The sequence below is a fragment of the Actinia tenebrosa genome, unplaced genomic scaffold (genome assembly GCF_029948245.1).
Source record: "Actinia tenebrosa isolate PJP-AT-01 unplaced genomic scaffold, QUT_ActTen_1.0 PGA_scaffold1__47_contigs__length_23844297, whole genome shotgun sequence".
NCBI lineage: Eukaryota > Metazoa > Cnidaria > Anthozoa > Actiniaria > Actiniidae > Actinia > Actinia tenebrosa.
Window position 1 is genome coordinate 4,929,811 of NW_028292578.1, and position 22,982 is coordinate 4,952,792.

At 35.3% G+C, this 22,982-nt stretch overlaps 7 protein-coding genes across 7 annotated transcripts; 4 read left to right on the forward strand and 3 right to left on the reverse strand.

Annotated features, from left to right (window-relative positions):
• Positions 1-957: 957 nt before the first annotated feature.
• On the forward strand, positions 958-5,651 carry LOC116299541 (phagosome assembly factor 1). Its single transcript, XM_031708213.2, has 17 exons — positions 958-1,155; positions 1,284-1,366; positions 1,452-1,535; positions 1,674-1,717; positions 1,794-1,873; positions 2,170-2,249; positions 2,331-2,434; positions 2,504-2,616; positions 2,707-2,783; positions 2,882-2,938; positions 3,264-3,347; positions 3,888-3,970; positions 4,052-4,098; positions 4,263-4,312; positions 4,413-4,471; positions 4,853-4,925; positions 5,228-5,651. The coding sequence occupies exons 1-17, from the start codon at positions 1,092-1,094 to the stop codon at positions 5,279-5,281; spliced, it is 1,236 nt and encodes a 411-aa protein (XP_031564073.2). The 5' UTR covers positions 958-1,091; the 3' UTR covers positions 5,282-5,651.
• Positions 4,623-7,203, reverse strand: LOC148909735 (proteasome assembly chaperone 4-like). The gene is made up of 3 exons (XM_089033414.1): positions 6,814-7,203; positions 6,532-6,607; positions 4,623-5,826 (listed from the first exon to the last, which is right to left on the reverse strand). Exons 1-3 carry the CDS (start codon positions 7,201-7,203, stop codon positions 5,708-5,710), a joined length of 585 nt encoding a protein of 194 aa, XP_088889540.1. The 3' UTR covers positions 4,623-5,707.
• Positions 7,190-10,093, forward strand: LOC116299540 (uncharacterized). Its single transcript, XM_031708211.2, has 2 exons — positions 7,190-8,639; positions 8,814-10,093. Exons 1-2 carry the CDS (start codon positions 7,190-7,192, stop codon positions 9,251-9,253), a joined length of 1,890 nt encoding a protein of 629 aa, XP_031564071.1. The 3' UTR covers positions 9,254-10,093.
• A 66-nt stretch (positions 10,094-10,159) lies between these two features.
• LOC116299543 (ATP synthase F(1) complex subunit epsilon, mitochondrial-like) lies at positions 10,160-11,690 on the reverse strand. Its single transcript, XM_089033415.1, has 3 exons — positions 11,621-11,690; positions 10,747-10,886; positions 10,160-10,309 (listed from the first exon to the last, which is right to left on the reverse strand). Exons 1-3 carry the CDS (start codon positions 11,677-11,679, stop codon positions 10,293-10,295), a joined length of 216 nt encoding a protein of 71 aa, XP_088889541.1. The 5' UTR covers positions 11,680-11,690; the 3' UTR covers positions 10,160-10,292.
• A 170-nt stretch (positions 11,691-11,860) lies between these two features.
• LOC116299542 (nuclear envelope phosphatase-regulatory subunit 1) lies at positions 11,861-14,330 on the forward strand. The gene is made up of 6 exons (XM_031708214.2): positions 11,861-11,953; positions 12,026-12,097; positions 12,167-12,234; positions 12,573-12,685; positions 13,353-13,407; positions 13,942-14,330. The coding sequence occupies exons 1-6, from the start codon at positions 11,917-11,919 to the stop codon at positions 13,987-13,989; spliced, it is 393 nt and encodes a 130-aa protein (XP_031564074.1). The 5' UTR covers positions 11,861-11,916; the 3' UTR covers positions 13,990-14,330.
• Positions 14,331-15,289: 959 nt separating this feature from the next.
• LOC116299554 (small nuclear ribonucleoprotein-associated protein B) lies at positions 15,290-19,195 on the reverse strand. The gene is made up of 7 exons (XM_031708229.2): positions 19,056-19,195; positions 18,713-18,979; positions 18,451-18,559; positions 17,379-17,447; positions 17,157-17,231; positions 16,662-16,841; positions 15,290-16,014 (listed from the first exon to the last, which is right to left on the reverse strand). Exons 1-7 carry the CDS (start codon positions 19,056-19,058, stop codon positions 15,980-15,982), a joined length of 738 nt encoding a protein of 245 aa, XP_031564089.1. The 5' UTR covers positions 19,059-19,195; the 3' UTR covers positions 15,290-15,979.
• Positions 19,196-19,402: 207 nt separating this feature from the next.
• On the forward strand, positions 19,403-22,950 carry LOC116299536 (biogenesis of lysosome-related organelles complex 1 subunit 4). Its single transcript, XM_031708206.2, has 5 exons — positions 19,403-19,510; positions 19,651-19,722; positions 20,214-20,315; positions 20,876-21,004; positions 22,454-22,950. The coding sequence occupies exons 1-5, from the start codon at positions 19,403-19,405 to the stop codon at positions 22,625-22,627; spliced, it is 585 nt and encodes a 194-aa protein (XP_031564066.2). The 3' UTR covers positions 22,628-22,950.
• The last annotated feature ends 32 nt before the right edge of the window (positions 22,951-22,982 follow it).

Below are 22,982 nucleotides of genomic sequence, written 5' to 3' on the forward strand. Positions count from 1 at the left end.
AAAAATAAAGTTCGAGAACATTCCCTTGATTGAATTGACCAAAATAGTGTGCTATATGATAGAACGAAGGCATTTAACTCGTGAAATAAAAAATACAAGTCAACGTGTAATAGTCAAATAGACACAAAAGAAAACAATTGAATTAGGGTCTACTAATGTGTATTAGTCTAATATCTATTGCACGGGTTTAATGACTTCACTCTATAAGGGAACTGGAAAATTAAGTAAATTACAGCAGTATATTTCCTTCCGCGCGCCTTTTGTTTTCCAGCCATCTATGGTGTCTATGTCGTCTATATGTAGAAATGCGGTTTGAAGTCATTCAAATTTATCATGTTTGGTCATAAGTTACGTTATACGACCCTCTCCAAACCCCAGTCAGATGAAATCAACCAGATCAAATTTACTATGATGCACGTTCCGTTAAGTTTTATTAACTCATCCCACATGGCAAGGAATGAAGTATGCTTTCAAAGCCATCAGCCTCACAATCAAGATTTTGAGTTTGCTGGTCATAGCAAGGGGTTAATCAATCATGGTCTAGGGGCCGACTAACCTCTCCCTTATAGGGCTTCGGCCGAGCTTCTTGATCAGTCTATAAATCTTCGGATAGCGGTGTCGGGGTCGAAATCTCCGGCGTAGCCGTAAATGCTTCGCGCTGCCATACGACGGTTCAGCACTCGATGTCTGGAAGTATGGTCCTAGTTTAAAAAATCAAAAAGTAAGAATCTAACATCATGTTTCCAGATCCTTGCATGTAATACGAGATTTGTTTATTTGAGCGAAGATTGTTTCTCTCGGACAATTTTAAGAATGAAATTGTTCGAGAGAGATTCCGAGAGATGTCTCCGCAGTACTGTTCCAAAGTTTATACATTAGGTATTTTTGGGCTTCCCGTGTAGTGTTACTGACCGATGCGATTATTTTGGTCAGCAGTTTATAAACGATTTGCATGCTCCGCGCATATAAACAACGTCCAAAATGGCGCAGTGATGTCAGAATTTTTTCTTGGATCAAAATAAATGAAAAATGACTGACTAAATCCTGTTTTTATTGTTATCGAACTATTTGTATCGCAAATAAACACCAAGATGTTGGACCTAGAGGTAGTTCCAGAGCGATCGCTTGGGAATGAGCAATGGGAATTTATTTTAGGTGAGTTGAGCATCATCAAAAGGACGCCTTTGGTTTTGTCTTTACGGGGCTCTACAGAAATAAAATACATCTATCTTTAAACACAGTTGATTATGGTTGAGAATAATTTGTTTCTTTCGTTTTGCCAGGCATGCCTGTAGCTCAATGTGTACAGATCCTAAAACGTCAGTGTCGAACTATTCGTACAGTACAAGTGATGTACAGTGAGGCAGTAAGTGTTATCTACCCTGTGCAAGTTTGTCTACTGTCACACGTTCAAGCTGCAGTACTAATGTGTATGTTGCTTTGTTATTTAGAATCCTTTAGCTATGGATCTTGTCTTGAATATGCCTAACGATGGTATAAGACTGGTTTTTGATTCAGTTAGCCAAAGGCTCAAGGTATGTATATGATTTCATGGATGCTTGTACGTATTTGACGTAAATATCGTAGCCGTAATTATATCTAATTCAATCTAAGTTGGAAAACGGTTATTAAAATTGTCATTGTTGTGAAGCTGTTTTACTTATTTATTTCAGATCATTGAAGTTAACAATATGAGCAAAGTAAAACTGAAGTATTGGTAAGTCACAATAGAAGAGGCGCAGTGTTGTGTCATTTTTGTAACCTTATGTTCAATTTATTTATATTGATTTCAGTGGAGTTCACTTCAATTCTCCTCAAGTCCAGCCAACCATTGAACAAATTGACATGTCATTTGGAGCCACGCACCCAGGAGGTAGTTAACCAGTTAAAAGTTAGGCTAACAAGAGTACAAGCAATATCATCATCAACATTCCTTAAGACACACAAATGGATTTATTATCATTGCTCATGTAATGATTCTGTACGTCTTCGTAAAAAAAAATCTTTTCCTATGTAACAATGCCCCTGGCCAACCATAATCACCAACCATAATCATTGAAAAAACAAAAAACAAAAAAACAAACCAAAACATTTTGTCTGTACCTTTGATATCCATCCAAGACCCAAGTCCATAGATTAAAATGAATTAAGTTGTTTTGTTTATTGCAGTCTACGATCCAAGCCTACAGCTGTTTATTCTCAACTTCAGAGGATTGTCATTTTCATTTCCAATTGATTCCAAATTTGAGGTAAAAACAATTAGGAAGCAACTCAAAAACACTCTGCTTAGCCAGCTCTATTATAATCCTGATGTTTTTTTTTCTCGGCAGCCATACTACACACATGGCCTGGGTTCCCTTAAGTTCTCCTCTGGTGCATCACCAACTGTCTCACGCATGTCCATTTACCATGGCAATAGCATTGCTGATGCAAGGTAGACTGAAGGGCACTTAATCTATTATAGTGCTGTATTTATTATTAACTGCTTTTGTGGTGTTGTCAGGGCACCACCTTTCCCTTTACAATGTTTCCATGGAAACTGCTTTGCTGACAGTGTCGAGATCATAAGAGAAGATGAGGATGTCAAGGGTTTAAAGCTCTTCTTAGTTGCTGAAGGTAATAGAATACTATATTCTATATATGGCTATGGAGAATGTGATGTGAAATGAACAAATTGTTTATTAATAGTATTAATGAATTCCACAGGGACTGGTCCTGGAAAGATATTAGAGTTAAGAAGAAGAACATTTGAAAGGATGGTAGTGTTTGGAGATTCTTGTCAGGTACAAAATGAATATTGCTTGTTTTTGACTAAAACTGATAGTGGCTTAAGAAATGGAATTCAAACTATGATGTTTATTATCTCAATGACTTAACATAGGATGTGATAAGTGCACTTGGATCACCATGTAAGGTTTATTACAAAGCAGAAGACAAGGTAAAATGTTCTTCAAAAAAATTATGTAATTATTGATTATATTACACTTAATATTATAAATACAAATTGCACATGTTTTACAAGGGTAGCACTTAAACTGGCTAACAAACCAGTGGCCTTCCATTCCTGATCAAATTAGAATTTAGAAGATGATTTTTGTGGAGGGAGGAAAACCAGAGAACCTGGAGAAAATCCTTGAAGCACAGGAGAGAACCAACAAGCTATTTTACTCGTATGAACTGATGCGTAGCGTGGTGAGAGGCAGTAGGTTAATAGTTAATTGTCATGATTCCGAGTCTAACTAGTATTATCTGTACATTTTTAGATGAGAATCCATGCACCATCTCCACACAAACTAGCGCAGTCCAAAATGTCTGATTACTTCTACAACTACTTCACCTTAGGCCTGGTTAGTTGGTTCACTTAAAAAATACTAATTAATTTTCTTTAGCTTTAGAGAATTCACAGCAGGGCTTATAATAAAGGCTGATCATGCAGTTGCCAGTCATGATCAAAGGACAAATTACTTTTAGCTTGGTCATACTTCATTTCTGGCTTAACGCTACTGGTCAAAATTACCTGCAAAGATTTGACCTAGCAAGCTCCAATTCTGGGTGGGCATTGTCCAATGTCTGGCTGCTACTTTAAGCACTTGACAGTTCCTTTGAAAATCCAGTTTTAGATTAACAGCAATTTTCAATCACACGCACGAAATCATGAAAAACATTTTCGAGACATAATTAGAGTTTTGGTGGACGCCAACCAAAGTGTTTCCCAGCATTTTTCGGAAAACATGTGCCTATGGAATGTCATATGGAAACGCATTGATTGACATCCACCAAAACCTACTTTGTCATGATGGCAAATTGAACGATTTCATGCTTGTGATTGAGAAGCTCTGTAATACTCTACTGAAGTGACTGAATCATAAATTTGTTGCTTGCTGTAGGACATTTTGTTTGATGCCTGCACTCATCAAGTCAAGAAGTTTATCTTGCACACTAATTTCCCAGGCCACTACAACTTTAACATGTAAGTTGGAAAAGAAGAAGTCAGTAGTTACCATACAGCTAAAGCAAAAACTTTAATATTATTTGCACTCTAAACATATAGGTACCAGAGATGTGACTTCAAAATTCCCATCAGTAGGGAGCCAAAAGGTACATTCTTTATATTTAGAATTCAGTAATTCTTCTTCCTTATTATTACAATTTCAAGAAAAAGTATGTTCCATAAAGAGGAATGGCCAGTTGTCTACACTGTAATTTTAGAGAAATAAACAAACTAGGGACTGGTAAACTAACAGCAAGAGCTCTATTTGTAGTTTCAGGATTCGAAGATGAAAATTGTTTGGTTGTGACACCAAGTAGTAAGGTTTGTCTTAAAGAAAAATTTCTTTACTAATTTTTTCTCATATTTATTTTATTTTAATTGAAAACATTTTGAATCAGCTTTCTTTTTTTCATTTCTTCAGTGGGACAGTGTACAGGATTACCTTGGTAAACCTTTGGAAGCACCAGTTGTCCTAAACAGGTATGAGTTTGAAATAGCAAGAACAGAACTACATGATTAACTACATGATAGTTTTTTAAATTTCAGCAATTAAGCAATTAGTCCAAAAGGACAAAAGGTCTAATTGTTTTGGTCAATCCAACTAGTCAGTCAAATATAAAGATGGAAACTATTTTTGAATTAAATTAAAATTTAATGTTTTTGTTTTTATAGCTAGTTTTTTGCTACTAGTAGGCTATAACTTAAAGCTTAGTAGTAGCTCATCCAATCAGAATGCACCAATGATGATATAATGCTTGTTAAATTTGACAAATGTCAAATAATGATAAGTTGCTGTTATTTCTATAAGTGTACATGTACATCAAAAAAATTAAACACTTAATTGCTGTAATGATTCAACAGGGCTTCATCCACCAACACAACCAACCCTTTTGGCTCAACATTCTGTTACAATCTCCAGCAGATGGTATTTGAGGTAAATTGGTTCATTTCTTGATTTGCCATATTACATATTATTTCAGGGACGTGTACCAACACATGCTTTAAATTGATTCTTGGTGTACATTCATTTTGTTCATATTTTATTTTACATTTAATTTGTTGAATATTTAACTAAAATGTAATTGCATTAGAAATTTAATGATAGATTTATGCATACAAGATTGATCCTGCTAATAATTCCAATGATGGCTATATAATTATGTTATCAAAAATATGCACATTTGTTTTTTAAAATGTTTTTTTTTTGGCATTAATTATCTACTTTCATTCCTGTAGGTGATGCCTAACAACCATATTGCATCATTAACTCTTTACCAAAGCCCAAAGTGAATTCAAGATATCCTACAAGCTTCAGTGCATTACAGTTTACGGCAAGACGACAGTCACATGATGTCTTGAATATAAGATTGAACCCCCTTACAAAGAAGGCAATATTTAAGGTTTTATAAACTTCAAATAATATAAAAACAAAATTTTACGGCTCTAATTAGTTACTAGCTTTGACATCTAAACTAAGTTTTAATTAAATTCGAAAACATTAATTTAGTCTAACATGATGTTACATTATTAAATAATCATAAATACTAATAATATAACTAACATGTCTTATTGTAATAAAACTGTAAATACACTATGTACATAATATATGCTTGAAACATGTTTTCTGAACCAGTAATAAAAATCTTTGGTTGTCCTTGAAGTTTTCTGGCTTCTGCAAATATTGATATTCATTAGTCAGATGTTATAAATTGACTATTAAAACCTGGAAGGGTTTTCCTTCATTTCTTCAATCAATGCTTGTTCTATGAATCCAAGAGACTGGTCATCCAATGTGTGATTCAAGCTCACAAAACATTGTTTTTGAGTTTTCTTTGCTGAAATAATGAAGAACAAATCTATATTAATATCATGCGTTTGTCGCATGTTTAACCAAAAACAAAAGTCATTATTTTCAAAGTACGTTTAATTTCTTGGTCTTTGCCATTGAACTAAGCTTGACATATGTACTAGCCTGCATAGCCAAAAGCCAAAAACCTTCCCAAAACCCACAAGGAACCCCGGACTACGCAGGCTACTTATATACATGCAGGTTAATGTTATCAACTTTATCCTCAGGCTGTTCATTTTGATACGTCAATCAGTATGTGTGGACAACAAGGTTACCATATCATCAGCTTTTCCAGAGTTGAAAAAAGTATTGCATCATGGGGTGACTTGTATTAGGCAACGATCTAGTACCTACATGGAGGTCTTTTTCACTTGCTGATCCAATAATGAAAAGTGATAGGAAACCTTTGTTGTGTTAATGTTAATAATTTTGTTGTTTTGTTTGTTTGTTTCTTGATGCATAAAGCATCCCTCAAAACAGCCCTGTAATGCAATCCATTTCTGCAACTCCAGAAAGGCTGGAAAGGCTAAAAGATACAGTTGAACCACAGGGTTACCAGAGGAAAGAGTACACTATGACAAGTCAGTCAAGGTTCACAGATAAGACCTACTTTCAATTGGTGTAAGCAATGTAAGCAAAGCAGTCTGAAGTATGACTGGCTCCCCAATTCATAGTGTTAGTGAATGCTTACCAAGTCTTTGTGCCAGTGGATTACAGCTTGAATCTGTTTGACTTCCCAATAACATAGATACAGCAGGAGAAACATCCTGGAATCAATCAGGAAAATGATAAAGTACTACAACAGTACATGTGTTGAGGTAACTTAATATTAACTTCCAACAGTCACCTGATAGGAAAAGGTATCAATAAGCCTAATATATAAGCTTCCTTGCGATATATGGTTGCCATATCATCATGGCATATATAATATTAATGATAAATATATTAACATTGATCAACAATTATTACTCACATATTTTGTGTTCATGGCCACACACAAGTTATCCATCTTAGCACACGACCCAACCCAGAAAAACAAACTTTCCTCTAGTTTCAGAACATGAAAATGGTAAGTTTTTCCATCAGCTTCTCTCCTAAAGTTATATACATGAATCATGGGTTCTGAGGCTTGACATAAAGACCTTTCTTCCATGGCTTCAAGTCCTATGCCACATGGGATGTACTGGGAACCCTGTGGAAAGGAAATTCGATCCAGTCTCTTATCAAACAAATAGAAAGAGGAGGAGTGAGTATCATTTCGAACGGGGTTGGTTTTCCCGCGTAAATCGATCGATCGATCATCAAGAAGGATTGAGTTTATTAAATAGTCATATGAATCGGGTGCAGGTATGGACGATAACATGTGTTTCCAACAAGGCCCTCTTATCGCTGATATCGCAGTTCATGTATTTTCTTTTTTATCCTTGACGGATCGTCAAAATGTAGCCAAGGTTTGTCGATACTGGCGAAGTACTGTGTATCAGCCTCGTCTTTGGAAGGAAGTCACTGTTGTTTTACCTTTAAATTCATCAGATACCTTGATACGCAGTCTAAATACGCGTAAAATAACCAGATATACATGTCTACGCTCAACAGAAGAGGATTTTTCTTGCTTGTTGACCAATATCACGAATTTGACTCATTTGAACATCAAAGGCTGTCCACAATTATCCGCAGAGTGCCTGAAGAGAACATTAAAGTCATTAACAAATTTGGAACATTTATCGTTTAGTAGATGTCGCCAATTGACAAATAATCTACTCAGCTATTATGCTTTGGTTGGCTCGTTTGACAAACTGAAAAGTCTTGCTTTGGAAGATTGTATAAATGTCACCCATGTTGGATTTAAAGCCCTGATCAAGCAATTAAAATACTTAGAGACACTTCACTTAACATGGTGTGAGAGACTTACCGATGGTTGTTTAAAGACCCTGTCTGATTCTTGTCCTAAACTATCTTGTCTAAAACTAGCAAGCTGTGACTGGGTTACGTTCAGTGGAATACAGTATATAACACAAAAGCTCAAACACATCAAGACACTTGATCTCAACAACAGCCATAAAATTGATGATGATTGTATCAGACACGTAGCTGAGCAACTAGATCTGCAGACCTTAGACATTACTGGTATCCCATCTTTAACGAGAGAAACAATTGCGTTTTCTGCTAGAAAACTGAACGGACTGAAAAGGCTGTCATTTGGAGGAGGAGAATTTTATTTTGTCTCTGAATGTGAACAACTTGAAGAGATGTTTGATGAAATTTCAAAGTTAACCCAATTAGAATACTTCACTTTTGATGTCTTTGATGAAAAGTATGATAAAGATATTGAGTTATGTATTATTTCTCTACTGAAGAAATTGCCCAATTTGAAGCTTCTTGACTTGGGATCAATTAAGAGTATTGGAAAGGAGACAGGAAATACCATTGCAGATTGTATGCCAGAACTCACGTCATTGACACTCAGTAGTCACATGATAAGCGATAACAGTATTAGCACGTTCTCCACCAGGCTAAAGAAATTGAAAACTTTAGATCTGCGTAGCTGTAGTGTGAGTGACCATGGAATCAAGGCTATTGCAACAGGTCTTCATGATCTAGAGTCTCTGACATTGTCCAGTCATCCAAAGCTTACTGATGTAGGAGTTAAAGACATTGCCAGAAATCTTAAGTCCCTGACTAGTTTAGACCTGATGTCCTGTGGAAAACTGACAGATGATGCAGTAGAAGTGATTGCAAAGGAAATGTCTCAACTTGTCAGCCTAAACCTCTCATACTGTCACCGGATCTCAGATAAAGGTTTGTTGGCCAGTACATGCTTATCAAACTGTCTATCATATTACCCAAGTCCATTAATAATAATATTAGGAGCACAGGGAGCTAGCTGTGCCCTGACTTAGATCAGCCCAGAGGTTGTTTCAGGGTTTGAAAAAATTTGAAATTTTATTTGACTGCATTTTTCTTTTTCTACAGGTGCAGTGATAATAGGCAAACTTCTCAAACAGCTGCAGCATTTAATACTAGATAGCACTAATATATTAGATGTAGGATTCGTAGTTATTTGCGAACAAATTAAAAGCCTAAGGACTTTGGGTGTCGGGAATTGCCCATTAACTAATAAAGGATTAACGGATGGTGCAATGTTTCTGAAAAACTTAGAGGAGCTTGATATTGGGTCTGTTAATATTACAGATGAAGGAATACATGAAGCAGTTAAATACTTGGGTGGACTAACTGAAATAACACTCACACTTTGTCAATCGGTAACTGTGGTAGGGTTAGAGTATATTCTAACAGGGCTTCCAAATTTGACTCATTTAGGAATAGAACAGTGTGCCCTAATAACAGAGTCATCAGTTAGACATCTACGGAATAATAGAAGTGCTACGATTAGTGTATTTGATCATGAATGAATCTGCTCTCTGCTTAATACCTTACTACTCTTTGTAGTGCCATTTTGTTGAGTCTTGTATTTATGGATATTAGAGTACATACCATATATCCATGAAAAAGTTAGCTAAAAAAATTGTACAAACTAGTGCAAAGTTGTGTAGGTCTATGGTCTACTGAGGTCCTACTGGACTTACTTTAAATTTGTACAATTTCTCACAAACTTTTTCACTGATATATGGTATGCACTTTAACCATTAGGCTAGAATAGTAGTCAATTAATTTAGAATGAGAAATGATGCTAAACATATTTAGATGGGGAATAAGTGTATAATTCAATAAATTATAATATAATAAATCAACAAAAAATTGTGAAATAATATTAGAAAAATATAAACTTTTAAACAGACATTATTACTTTGACAATGTCATATTTAGTGGTAAATATATTTTGTACCATTAAGTACTATTAAGTCTTGTGTCTGCAAGTTATGAATTGATTTAAGATTTAAAGTAAAGCGTGAGAAATAAACATTAGATCTGTAAGAAGGTTTACCTGTTACACTTAACTCTAGTGTATATGGTTTAACATGTTATGGTATGTTCTTTTTTACCATATACCTTGTACAGGGCTTACCACCATTTGCATTGCTACGTGGCCTCCCCAGACAAAAATTGCGACGTGCAATTTGGAATAGACTGCCGTCAATCAAACACGTTGACATCATTTACACGCATGTGATTCAAAAAGGCGCCAGAGCTTGTCGATTGTTTACAAGTATTATGAGCCTCACTCACCAGGCCTATCCGGGCCACAAATGAGGTATGACGGAGAGCTAAAACTAATTTGCCCAATGATTTCGACCTGACCAGCAATTTTAAGCCCTGCTTCTGTGATCAAATTGTGAACATGTTATGAAAAAGACACATTTTTCACTTTCAAAACTGCAGAAAATGTTTATTTTTTCTTTTCATCACCAAGACTGAAGTTGGAAAATTTACAATATCAATGAAAATAGCTGTCAAACACCATAAAACACACAGCACATTCCTGGTTCTTGTCTACTGGTTAATCTTCCCTGAAAAGGATGAAAAGAAGACTACATTTTAGTGTCATATTAAATTAAATGTTTTACAGCTCCAATGATTATTTAATATTTTAGTATAATTTATTGTCTCGACCTCTCTGTCTCCAATTAGATGAGGCAGTAAGCCGTGTGAAATGGGCTCAGATATTAAATAAGAACATGCGTAATAGGTAAATTACGAAAAAATTGTCTCCACACCATTTGAAAATACAGCCAATCAGAATGCTGGAAAGCTGTGGTATAATGACAGCCTAGGTGCATTTTCAATGGTTTGGGATAGAAATGTAATACATTGGTATGTCACTTGTATTATCATATGTCCATAGGTTTGTGTGTATACTAGAAAATACCTCATGGGATATCCCATGGTATACCATATAATACCACAGTATGAGTAGTATAAAGTATGCACCATAAACTATACTTACTTGGTGTTGGTATTTGTTTTCCATCTTCCCACTTGAATGCTTTTACAGCAGACTCCTCTTGCCTGATTGCATTAGCTTGAAAGTCTGGCTTCAGGCTTCGTCTGACCACCCTTGCACAGACTGCAGAATACTTAAGATAGCTAAAAAATGTAAGAATATTTAGAGATAGAAATCAGCTTCTGAATTCCAATTTTATGATGGAACTAGAGTTGTTTGTTGGTTTTCTTCTTTGCTTTGAAGGTTTTTCTTTGCGTTTTCCAGCTTTCCTCCCTCAAAAATCGATTTCTAAATTCCAATTCGATCTCTGGGCTTTCACATACTTTGGAGCCAGATGGATTTGACTAATGCAAGTATTGCCAAAACAAATAACCAAAGAAAATCCGTACATGCATGTCATGTGCATGCACACCCAACCAATCAGACAGCGAGATTTATAACAGTAAGAGGTAAGTGTATGTACAGCTATTTCAAAAAACGTTCGCTAATGTTATATATTGCATACCAAGCCCAAAATGGACTATGGGCAATGCAATCAGCAAAGTCACAAACAATATTATAAGCTTATGGAATGTTTCAAAAAAACGACTTTTGAACGTTTTACCAGAATTTTTTTTTTCGTGCTGACATTATTTTCATATGATTATTGAGCTGACAGTTTTATCTCTGCAAGCCGAACTATCTAAAATTTTATTGCTTAGCCGGGTACTCTTACATGTGCTGCCTAAGATGCAATCTTATATGTGAAGGGTTTTAGTAACGCAGAATATTTTAATACAACACGTTAATATGAAAGTTAGGCAAGTATTTTACACCAAATTTGTTTGATAAATAGTGTAAATAATAAGTTCAAAATCCAGTTAAAGAAGCTACTCACTTGAGCCCTGCTTGTCTCCAGTAAGACGACATGTTGGAAAGTAACACACTACTGCGCATGCTCCAAACCACAGGAAGCCCTGACACTGTTCTTGTGCATTTTTGAATTTTATCTCTAAAATTTAGAAGATCCCACTAAAAACGAAGTTAAAGTCTATCATCGACGGCATAAGGGTAAGATATGTCCAATTTTATGAATCTATAGTTTTTAAGAATTTTATTTTAAGACAGAAGACTATTGCTTGGGCTTCCTGTGTTAACAGCCCCACGCATGCGCATTACCAATCCCAAAACAAGATGGAGGATTTTTACAACCCGACAGATGTGACAGAAGGTGTGTTAAAAAACTTTAGTTTAACAGGGTTATGCAGCCTGCATTAATGATCCCAGGTTTTATTATCTCTAGATCTGAAAGCCTTCGAACGTAGGATGACAGAATATCTTGCATCGCTGACTGTGACGACCACAAGATGGAGAAGTAAAGCTTGTTTTTTATTTTATTTTATCATTTTCTTATCATTTGCTCAAACTTTTCGTTTTTCTATAGTTGTTCTTTTTACTTCGTCAATGTTAGCGTTATTTGGTGCCTGGGGTTTGATAATAGACGATGTTCATGTAAGTATTACATACTATACATGTATGTACATAAGAACTACCCACTACTACAATATTAATGTTCTGAAATGCAAATAATAAAACTATTTACTAGTGCATCAGTACATCAGGCTAAGCGTAGTCTTGTAGTCAAAAATAATGACAAATATTTACAGTTACATCATATTTTGTTGGCATTCTTGCTATGATTTATCTATGAAACTACTTATTGTTGAATCATTGTTATCCATTTTTGTGATGAAAGAACCTACTAAATGTTTGGATTTGGACTTAAAAGTTCAACTTGGCTTCTTATATATCTAACATCTGTGGTATTTGATATATGAATTATTTTTCAGCATGGATCTATCCTGCATTCATTGTGGTATCATAAGCTGTTCACCATAAGTTGCTGTAATTTGATTGTCTTAGTTTTTTGTGGAATTCACAAGAGAGTAGTGGCACCGAACATGTATCCTTTGATCAATGATTTTATTGTATAGCTAAGAAAGAACCGCCACCCAGATAGCTCAGTTGGTAAGAGAGTCGGTCTATTGTGTGAAAGGTTGTGGTTCAAGCTTTGGCCGGACCAACACTCAGGGTCTTAAAATAACTGAGGAGAAGGTGCTGCCTTTGTAATTATATCGGCAAATGGTTAGGCCTCTCGGTTAGTCTTCTCGGACAAGGACTTAAAACTGTAGGCCCCGTCTGTCTTCACTATATAACCCCTGCATAAGGCAGACGTAACAAATCCACTTCAGTGCCCGTGCTAACCGGCTGCCTTATCAATTGTGCCACAAGGCCTTTTAGGCATCAAGCCATCCACCCAGGAGTGGTAAACGTATTAGATTAGAATAAATTAGAATGTCCACTCTGATTGGTCAAGAACTGTGCCTGTATTATTGAACAAAGCATGGTGATGATGTCAGTGCACAGCCTGCTTTGCAAATAAGTGCTAATAGACAACATTCAAAACTACAAATCATCGTTTATGGAAATATCATAATCTTAGCTTATGTTACTTGATGAAAGCAACTAGGAAATTCTCTGAACTACAGGGAAGACTCATGATGAACAATAATTTACAAAATACAATAATAAAATCCTTGTCTTTGTTATTTACTTTAAAAGTATATTAGTATTATATCTAGAACCAAGTTGGTCTTACACGATTACAACATGTCTTGTGATGAAGTAAGTAAACACTGAAGGCAAAAATTTGCCTTTCCAAAGTGCAAAGGGAGACAAGTTAACAACCTGGTGTAGTAGAGGATAGATATTTTGGAGTATATACCTCACGTAACACTAATTGTGTGGCTGGGTTTGGAGATGGCTTTTACAGTTTTGATATCCTGTACACCATTTTTACCCTCAAACTTTGGAAAGGCAAATTTATAGTTATCAGCAGTATAATATTTTTTAAGATGTTTATTTTATTACAAAAAAATCATTTTATTAACTGTCCCAGTACTAAGATGCTAGCAAATGACTTCAAGATCATTCCATCCATCAAGTTTTATTTCTATAATTTTTACTGTTTTGGACCTGGTTGTATGAAGGTTGGATAGCCCTATCCAACAAATAAATCCTTATTCAGTGGATAAGTCGATGCTGTTATCCAATAAAATTTTCCACTGGATAAGATGTATCTGGCTGATAGTGCTATTTACCCTTTGTAAAACCAGACCCTGCAGACTTTTTTCTTCTTCTTTAAATTCATCTTTTTAGAAAGGAAGGCTAATATTAAAGGCACGACCATCAACAGGAGTAGATTAACATAGTTATGATATAAATTATTTGTAATGAAGAGAGTTGTGAAACATTTCCATTTTGTAAATATTTATTATCAAAATTTATTCTGCACTAAATTCATTATCGATACATAATATTTTACTTAGCTAATTCAGTCAAAACAAATGCACGTGATAAATTGCTAGCAGCATGTAACATTATTATGAAACATGGCTAAATAAAAACAAAATGTTTCATTAGAATTATGAAGGACAGCAGTACTGGACACTTTGACAGCATCTTGTCAGTTATCCTTGATATTTCTAATGAATTAATGTATGTCAATGAATATTCTTATCAAGTCAATAAAATCTGTCTTTTCTTGGTGGTGTTGCATTTTTTGTTCCGATGCAATGGGAAACCTGGGTGAAAACATGCAGGAATTCCTTAAAAATGAACTGGTGAAAAACCCCAAAATACAGGGCTTCACCCACCAAGGACATCCTTGTCTGTCTGGCCTTTACTAGAGTGCATACTGTACCATAAATTATGTCCATGAAAAAAGTTAACAAAATTATAAGAATTAGTGCAAAGTTTAGTAGGTCTTTGGTCTACTGAGCTTAATAATTTGTGCAATTTCTTACAAAGTTTTTCACTGATATATGATATGCACTCTTGAGTTCTTAAGTGATACAAGGCTCAAAATAACAACTGATCCAGTCACCAGCCATGATTACCAACAAAATTAGTTGGTATTCAGTCATACCTTGTTTCTGGCTCAACATTACAGGTAAAAATGACCAAGGCAAAGATTTGACGTCTCTTGCAAAGATGGTAGCTCAGTGGTTAGAGCATGGAATAGCCAGGGCATGGGTTCAAATCCCGTTTGATCACTTCCAATTTGCAGCTGCATAAGTTGCTTCACATACAGTGAGGATCAGCTCAATTCGATACATTACAACCGCAGTACAAATATATATTTCATATATATTTTCATACACATCTCTCCTATCGGGCCAATAAACCCACCTAATGTGTCCTCAGTGGTAGCTCAGTGGTTAGAGCATGGCATCAGAATTGCCAGGGCATGGGTTCAAATCCCATTCGATTTCGAGTCTTTCAATTTGCAGCTGCATAATAAGTTGCTTCACATACTGCGAGGATCAGCTCAATTTGATATAAAGATTTGACTGATGACCAGCTGTAATTTATAAGCTTATCAGGGATGGGTACTGGGATTTTGAGAGGGCTGGAAATTGGTGCATATTATGTAACTTGAAGGGGGCAGAATCCCAATAACAACTAACATATACTGGGATCAATCATGTACAAAAAAAAAACAGCCTTTCTTGAACAGTACAGATTTATTAAATCAATCTTACAAGACAATTATGTACATGATGTTTGAATAAAAAAAACTTTATCTAGAGAAATAACCTGAGGCATACTAATAAAAAAAAATTATGGAAGGTAGCATGAGAAATAATGGTATATGAGGCATATTTTATGATGAATAGCAATACTGTTATCAAAAGAAAAGACTTGTTAACCAAAACTAAAATGAGTAATATCTACGGTTAACGGTAAATGAAGTGTCAGTTTTCAGCTCCATGTGCTAAAATAAGACCCTCCATATGTATTTGCACTGGCTTTTGTCTGTTAAACAAACATATTTTGATGTTAAGCTGGCTGGTCTTACCAAATTAGGCATGTAAAAGTTCTGTTGGTAGAGAAATTTAGTGCATAGAAGTATGCAAATAAACATCAAAATGTGGTCATACTTTGTCACACTATAACTTAATAGATAGATTTAAATGAAAACTTTGACTTGATGCTTGTTTGTGTTGCAGTATTACACAATTATCACAGATATAAATATACATGTTTGCATTTTGGTTCAAAAGTTAAAACACTAGAGGACTAAAACTGTCTAGTGTCAGAGAGTAAAATTGAAAGCAATGGAAGACTTGTAGGTTCCTTTTCGTTTAGATGGAGATGATTGGTCGCGGCTGATGATGACTGTTGGTTGCATTACTTATCGAGGTGGTGGTCGCATACCGGGTGGTGGCCCTAAAATGTATAACATACATATATCATTATTATGAGCCCAGCTCTTTTACTTGTAATAGACCTCTCCTGAGTTTACTCAGGTGACCATGAAACAAAGTTTCCAAGTTTTAAAGTCTTGGACTTAAGGAGGCTGGAAAGTGTTTCGTACCTTCACATACACTCACTATTATGAACTAAAAAATAATAATATGGCTAATAATATATCAGCAAATAAACCCAGAAAGCCAAACACCATAAACCAAAGATCACAATGAACATGAAAAAAATGACATACGACATTGCTAAGACAACACCAAGAGCCTTGTTATGCCATCAAAAATGTCATTTAAAAAATCATAACTCCAGAATCAGACGGTGAAATTTTTTAAAAACCTTCTTTTTGACCAAAAAAGAAAAAATTCTGTAAGAGGGAATTTTAAAAGATTAATATAATTTGTTTGGAATAGTTCTTCTCTTACAGAATTTTTTAATTTTTTACTTAAGTTTTCAAAAACATAAACCAAAGCCATATGTAAAATTCAACTTTCACTGCAGAGTTTTTGATTTTGTTCAGTTTGAATATTCCTTATGCAAGTTCTACATCAAAGTGATAAAAATGTGATCAAAAGAAGAGGGTTATATGCTAATAATATAGTGTTTTGCATTACCTCTACCCATAAGACCAGGAGGTGGCATTCGTCCTGGTGGCCCTCTCATTCCTGGTGGTGGCATTCCTGGAGGTACCATGCCTGGAGGTGGTACACCTCTACCCATTAAACTTTGAGGTCCCATACCCTGTGGCATACCAGGTGGAGGTCCACCTCTACCGCCCTGCTGTCCTGCTTGATCTACAACAAACAAAAGCATGGTTCTACCAAAGCAAGGTATAACAAAAGAATATTCCCCACATACGAGCAGGGTCTACTTCTTGCATAAATTAAGCACATGCTAACGAACAGAGCGAGTTTACGGAGCTGGTCCATTTCCCATATGTGGAGGACCCTGAAAAACTTCTGGCTTGTACTATATATACACCAAATACATTTTAACAGTTTTTCTCCATAATCAAAAGCAATGTTTTCATTTGAGTCCAGTATAATGCTAAATAACTTTCTTTATATATTATCATCTTTTATTAAAATTCACTATTGACAGTCACTAACCTGGTGGTCCTCCCATGCGTGGAGGAGGCCCTCTCATCATACCTGGTGGTCCTGGGGGGACACCAGGTGGAGGTGCTAAAAAAAGAAAATAAAAACATCAAGAACCAAAAATTAACAAAGAAGAAGAGAGACCACCCAAAGGAAAATGTTTCATATTGGCTTTGGTTCAAATCATGTATTTAAAGATGGAAGATAGCAGTATTATTCAATAATACATCATACCTCCTCTGCCTTGTGGTGTCATCATCTGTTGTGCTGGTCCTCCTACTCCTCTTACTGGACCAGCCAAACCTTAAAAAAATTACCATACTAAGATAAGTATATGGATTACAGCAAAAACCTCATTAAATGGATTTTAAAAACAAAGAAAATGTCAGTTTAAAAAAGCATGTGCCAACAGACCAGGGTTTGATTTGGGGAGTGAAGAAAGGATTATTGCCTGAGAATAATATTATAATAATTGTACTTCAATCATACTGTGTTCTGTGTCAGTTGCAACATCACTCGTTCTAACTTCCTTGCTAGCGGGGTACATGTATACAAGATGTGCCATAACACTACAGCCACTCTCAATCCCAACAAGACATAACATCAACATCACTTGTTTTAGCAGAGTACATGATTTTGTATACACTTATTTCAAAAAACGTTGTCATCGCCAGAGGCGATAGGTAATAGGTAAAAAGGAATAGGGGAAAGGTCATTCTAAGATCCAAGAACATCTGGAATGAATTGTGTTTCTGATTCTTATTCTCCTTAGACCTTAGTGTTAAGACTGACTGGATGTTGTTCGTAGTTAAGAAAACCATTTCCATCTTAGAATGAATTATCACCTATCGTCTTTGGAGATGATAATGTTTTTCTAAATAGGTGTATGCAATATGTACACTATAGCACTATAGTCATTCTCATTCACAACAATGCATAACATCAACAAGGCTATTTGCATAACATGATCAACCAAATGTGGGGTTAAAAAATAACAGCTGTTCAATGGCCAGACATGATGACCATCCATATCAAACTGATTAACATGTGACCATTTAATGTGGCATTTGGCTTTACAAGTGCTAAGGCTAGACATTGTATACTATCAGCTATTATTTTGAACTCTGTAATGGCATTTAGCTCATAATAGAATGTATCCACTTCAGTTAATCAAATAAGCCAGAGTTTTTGCTTCTTTCCATGTGCTACATAACAGCACTTCAATATCAACCCTCTCTGTCAATCTATAAACTTATCTACTATTTGGTCATTTGCCATATACAGTCTGATATACAGTATAATTTACCTGGAGGTGCTGCTATAGTAGGTACTATAGGTGCTGGTATACCACGTCCAGCTGCTCTACCCATACCAGGTCCAGGTGCTGCATTCGCTCCTAATGATTTGGCTTTTTCCTTCGATCAACCAAATGTTACCTTATTAACCATCACCCTCTCTAGCAATTACTACATGTTATAGATTATCAATTGAAAATTAGCTTGTCGTAACAAGTTTACTATTACAAACATAAATAGTTATATAAATGATGTCAAGTTAATGATATTTACGTCTGAAGGTGGTGGTCCATCAACTGTCAAAGATACAAGGTGCTCTCCTCGAAGAAGAACTAAACCAAGAACTCTTTTTTCTTCTCGTTCTTGTGATTTGCTGCTTTTAGGTTTAACCTTTCTGAATTCATCACAGTCTCCAAGAATAATGTTCATGTGTTTATCAAAAGCAAGAAAAGTTCCTATAAAAACGCGGCCATCTTGTAGAGAGCACCGCATTCTATAGTTGATGTGCTGTAGCATCTTCGAACTCTTGCCAATCGTAGGCTATAAATAAATGGACAAAAATGGAATAAGAAATAAAGACTAGAAATGTTATGTCAACTTAAAACAGCTTACTTACCATCTTGGAAGAGAAGATGGTCGTTGATACGACCTGATGAAAAATTATACAAAGTATGAAGTACTGAAAAAGAATTACAAACGTTCCTCGACGTTCTTCGATGGATTACCGCTGTACAAAACAAAACAGGGAACCCAATTCTGAGCTGGGGTAAAATCACACAATTCTCCGACTTAAAAAATACGTATATTCTAAAAACTCCTTTAATGAATAATAGTGAATAATCTCTGGCAGAGCTACTACAATCTTTGATTTAGATATCTTTATTTAAAATTGTCAAAACTGGCATTTTAGTGCCCACGGGCATTGTTAACAGCGGTGGCTCGTAACCAAATTACTAAAACAAAATGGCAGAAGACGACACAAGGGTGAAAATGCAGATCGAAAACAATCTAGATTTGTGCAAATGTGCTGAGGATTTTTCTAAATACTGTCAAGTAGACATAACAGATGAGGTAATTTTCAAAACGAAAAAGTGAAATAATGCGTTCATTTACGCTTTAGCATTTAAAGACTTGAATTTCCCAGTGTTGTTTTTTTAAGATTTAAAGCTTTTTTATTCAAGCTTTTTTGCCTCTTTTTCTCCGATTTTTAGACCCGAGGTTTAGAGGACAGTATGGAGGAGATGTTAGCGAATCTGGATGAGTTTTCCCACCTTGCAGATACCGTAAGAAAAGCGAATATCAGTCTTTCAAACGTGTCGTCATTCAAGTACCATATACGCGTGCGCGAAGCTTCACATTTTTAGTCACAGTAAAAATATTTCGCAAAATTATTGTTATGTTAAGAATAATTTATCCTACATTATCCTAGAAATACGTTGGAATAACGTTACGCCCCTTATGATCTGTTACATGCTCTTTGGCCATTTTTAATATCGTAAAGATAAAACATCCCACACGCATTACCTTTATTCCTGTAGACATATATTAAACTGCCCCATTGTTACGATTAACGTCCTTATCGGGGGTAGAGCGGCAATTCAAGGATCTGATGTGAGGGTTGCTTTGCTGACACCTGATCAACAACACTATATCACCACTCTGAAAGGAGTTGGTGCAATTTTTGGGCTCTAATCTCTCCTCTTCTAAAGGAGAGAAAAGTTGACTTTATTAAAAAATGTGAAATCAGAATTTAATGAATGTTATTGCTGTTTAGATCCGCAATGATTCATCACAAATTTTATTCGTGTTACTTCCTGAGCTATGTGCAAAGTGTCAAGCCTTACCAACCATTTTTAATCGGATTGATCAGCTTGAGGTAAATATACTTTAAAATATTTTCATATTTATTTACAAGCAATAGAGCCACAATTACAATGGTTTTTTCCTCTGCAGTACCCTGAAACAACTTCTGGATTATCAAAATCAGGGCATAGCTAATTGATTCACAGGAGGAAATTAGCTAGTCAGGTTTTGTGATGGGAGAACAATCTGGAAAAAAAAACAGAACTCTAGTTACTCTAGGCGACCGCTCATTTGAAGTAGTGGCTCACGCTGTGGAATGGGCTCCCAGCAGTAATACATAATGCTAGTAGTGTTGAAGTTTTTAAGAAAATACCTAAAACTTATGTTTTTAACAAAGCATTTTCCGCATTATAATTGATTATTATATTTATTTATTTATTTGTTTATTTATTTGTTTATTTGTTTATTTGTTTATTTAGATTGTATCCTATTTTTATCACATATTGTAAATCAGTAATATAATGTTTGTAATGTGCATGTGAGCATCTTCCAATGGAACATGCGCAATAGAAACATTAAATCATTATTATTATTATTATTATTATTATCAAATTATTATTCTTTTTATTAAAGGTTTTTATAGAGAAAGTAAAGAAATGTGTAGATGACTTTGAAGAGAAAGTAGACAAAGCAGAAGAGGAGCTGGGAAGTCATTCCATCAAAAAAGTGTTGAATGCAATTCCATATCTCAATCTAATGCAGGTCAGTATACGCCAATTTACATGGTTTGACTTTTCCTAACAACTGTCTTGTGCAACATGCTGACAATAGGAATTGCTTCTCGTAAATCAAACTTTTTACTTGCTTACAACTGTAAATGGCAGCCGGATAAACCAGGAGTCTCCAGATTTTGGACAGTATCTCCCGATCTCCAGATTAAAGTCTCATTTTAGACTAAAGAGATTAAAGACCATTTAGATTAAAGACCATTTCTTGTGAGACTCGACCTTCACAACCATAAAATTCCAATTATTTTGCGTTGTTTGCGTTATTTTACATCGCTAACAAAATCAAAACATTCCTCTTAAACTGTTATTGCAAGCAGGCCATTGTAACCTTAAGCGATAATCTAATTGGTCAGAAATAAACCAATCACATCAAATGTTACAAAGTGAATGACATCTTTTCACACGCTTTTTTCCTGTGACGTCATTTCCCTTCCCTATAAATTCTCCAGATTTGAATATCTTGGGGGTTGACAGCCCTGACAACAGCTGTGATGAAAATTTGTACCATGTAAAGTTGCCTTACTACCATTATCATTCAAGTATGGCCAATAAAGTTTGAATGTCTCATTTGCTGATTAGCATTTATAAAATAGTTGGGATACTACGCACGCTATGATTGGTCGAAAACCATGTTTGATGAGAGTATCAAAACACGCTATTGTCATTTTAGCGTGTGCAAGTATTGCAACTGTCAGATTTTAAACTATCGTGCGCGTTCATTGGTCAGTTTGAATAAGATGGCACGTAGGGAGAATTTACTTATACTTTGCTTTTTTTCGACCTTTTCGCACATTTTTTATGTCATAAAACAAATCAAAAACAGTTTTCCATGTTTGATACTCTGATCAAAACACTTGGGATGTTGGCAGAACACTCGAGAAGCTGGAAACCACTCTGCTACGCATCGTGGTTTCCTACGCTCCTCTCGTGTTCTCTCAACATCCCGCGTGTTTTGATCAGAGTATCACACGGAAAATTGTTTTTGATCTGTTAAATCAATGACTATCAATCAAAGAACTGCAAAAAAAAAAAAAAAAGACAACATACCTTTAGGGAGGTTTTAAACTGAATTATAGATTTTAATCCACTACGTACTTATCTAAAACATTTAGGGCATCAGCCCTCCCCCATCTTATAATATATTATTATGACAGGTTCTTAACTAGCCTTTACAAAGTTTAAATCAGTTATGATCAGTTATGGCAATCAGAAGAGAGAGAGAGAGAGAGAGCAGATTCAGTATCATAATTTTATTGACATCACCCAATCACTTTTTTATATTCCATGTTTAACTTTATTTCTCCTGCACCAAATGTTATAAGCGGAAACTTTGCTTATTTGCCACAACTGCTTGCTTAAAATGGGTTGGTTCATGTTTGACTGAATCTGTGTGACTCACAGTTTTTATATGTTTTTTATTAAGAAAAAACAAATTCCTCCCACAAAGCCACCTGAGATGGAAGCAGCAATTTGGCAGCCACCAGAATTGTTTAAGACTACTGACTTTTTCAAAAGAGATCTTCCTGAGAAATCCCTGGACAGTGAAGGTATAACAACGCAGCTAGAGACTCGTTTTGAAATGGCAGAACCAGATTGATCAACCAATAGTAGGATGAGATGGTAAAGTAGGATAATTATGAATCAGGTAAAAAGAAGAAAAAGGGTAGAATGAATTGTAAATTTGTAGTTTTTCCAAAAATATCAATAATTATATAAAGTTCTCTGGGCATTCCAGTCATTTAGTATAAATAATCCACAACCTATACTGTGTTTGCAATTTTTTACCATTCCAAAGGTGTTGGGATGAGCTATAGTTTATATAATAGTCTGGTTAAAGCTGCAAAGAGATGAAAACTGTTAAAAATAATAAAACTCTTACATGTGCCAATGATAGATATATTAAATTTGTTAGCAGTTTGAGTCAATTTTTTTCATTAGATGAAATAATGTAC

Excerpts from the sequence above, each read along its gene's own strand:
- LOC116299541 (XM_031708213.2), top strand. The coding sequence starts at position 1,092 with ATGTTGGACCTAGAGGTAGTTCCAGAGCGATCGCTTGGGAATGAGCAA. Across the intron at positions 1,874-2,169 it reads TGGAGCCACGCACCCAGGAG|TCTACGATCCAAGCCTACAG; the intron begins GTAGTTAACCAG and ends TGTTTATTGCAG. Across the intron at positions 2,435-2,503 it reads AATAGCATTGCTGATGCAAG|GGCACCACCTTTCCCTTTAC; the intron begins GTAGACTGAAGG and ends TGGTGTTGTCAG.
- LOC116299540 (XM_031708211.2), top strand. The coding sequence starts at position 7,190 with ATGGACGATAACATGTGTTTCCAACAAGGCCCTCTTATCGCTGATATC. Across the intron at positions 8,640-8,813 it reads TCACCGGATCTCAGATAAAG|GTGCAGTGATAATAGGCAAA; the intron begins GTTTGTTGGCCA and ends CTTTTTCTACAG.
- LOC148909735 (XM_089033414.1), bottom strand. The coding sequence starts at position 7,203 with ATGTTATCGTCCATACCTGCACCCGATTCATATGACTATTTAATAAAC. Across the intron at positions 6,608-6,813 it reads TGGCCATGAACACAAAATAT|GATGTTTCTCCTGCTGTATC; the intron begins GTGAGTAATAAT and ends GATTGATTCCAG. Across the intron at positions 5,827-6,531 it reads TCCACTGGCACAAAGACTTG|CAAAGAAAACTCAAAAACAA; the intron begins GTAAGCATTCAC and ends TCATTATTTCAG.
- LOC116299543 (XM_089033415.1), bottom strand. The coding sequence starts at position 11,679 with ATGCGCAGTAGTGTGTTACTTTCCAACATGTCGTCTTACTGGAGACAA. Across the intron at positions 10,887-11,620 it reads TGGAGACAAGCAGGGCTCAA|CTATCTTAAGTATTCTGCAG; the intron begins GTGAGTAGCTTC and ends TACATTTTTTAG.
- LOC116299542 (XM_031708214.2), top strand. The coding sequence starts at position 11,917 with ATGGAGGATTTTTACAACCCGACAGATGTGACAGAAG. Across the intron at positions 11,954-12,025 it reads CCCGACAGATGTGACAGAAG|ATCTGAAAGCCTTCGAACGT; the intron begins GTGTGTTAAAAA and ends TATTATCTCTAG. Across the intron at positions 12,686-13,352 it reads AGAGTAGTGGCACCGAACAT|TATTATATCTAGAACCAAGT; the intron begins GTATCCTTTGAT and ends AAAGTATATTAG.
- LOC116299554 (XM_031708229.2), bottom strand. Across the intron at positions 18,560-18,712 it reads ATGGACCACCACCTTCAGAC|GAAAAAGCCAAATCATTAGG; the intron begins GTAAATATCATT and ends GGTTGATCGAAG. Across the intron at positions 17,448-18,450 it reads TACTATAGCAGCACCTCCAG|GTTTGGCTGGTCCAGTAAGA; the intron begins GTAAATTATACT and ends AATTTTTTTAAG.
- LOC116299536 (XM_031708206.2), top strand. The coding sequence starts at position 19,403 with ATGGCAGAAGACGACACAAGGGTGAAAATGCAGATCGAAAACAATCTA. Across the intron at positions 19,511-19,650 it reads AAGTAGACATAACAGATGAG|ACCCGAGGTTTAGAGGACAG; the intron begins GTAATTTTCAAA and ends TCCGATTTTTAG. Across the intron at positions 21,005-22,453 it reads CATATCTCAATCTAATGCAG|AAAAAACAAATTCCTCCCAC; the intron begins GTCAGTATACGC and ends TTTTTTATTAAG.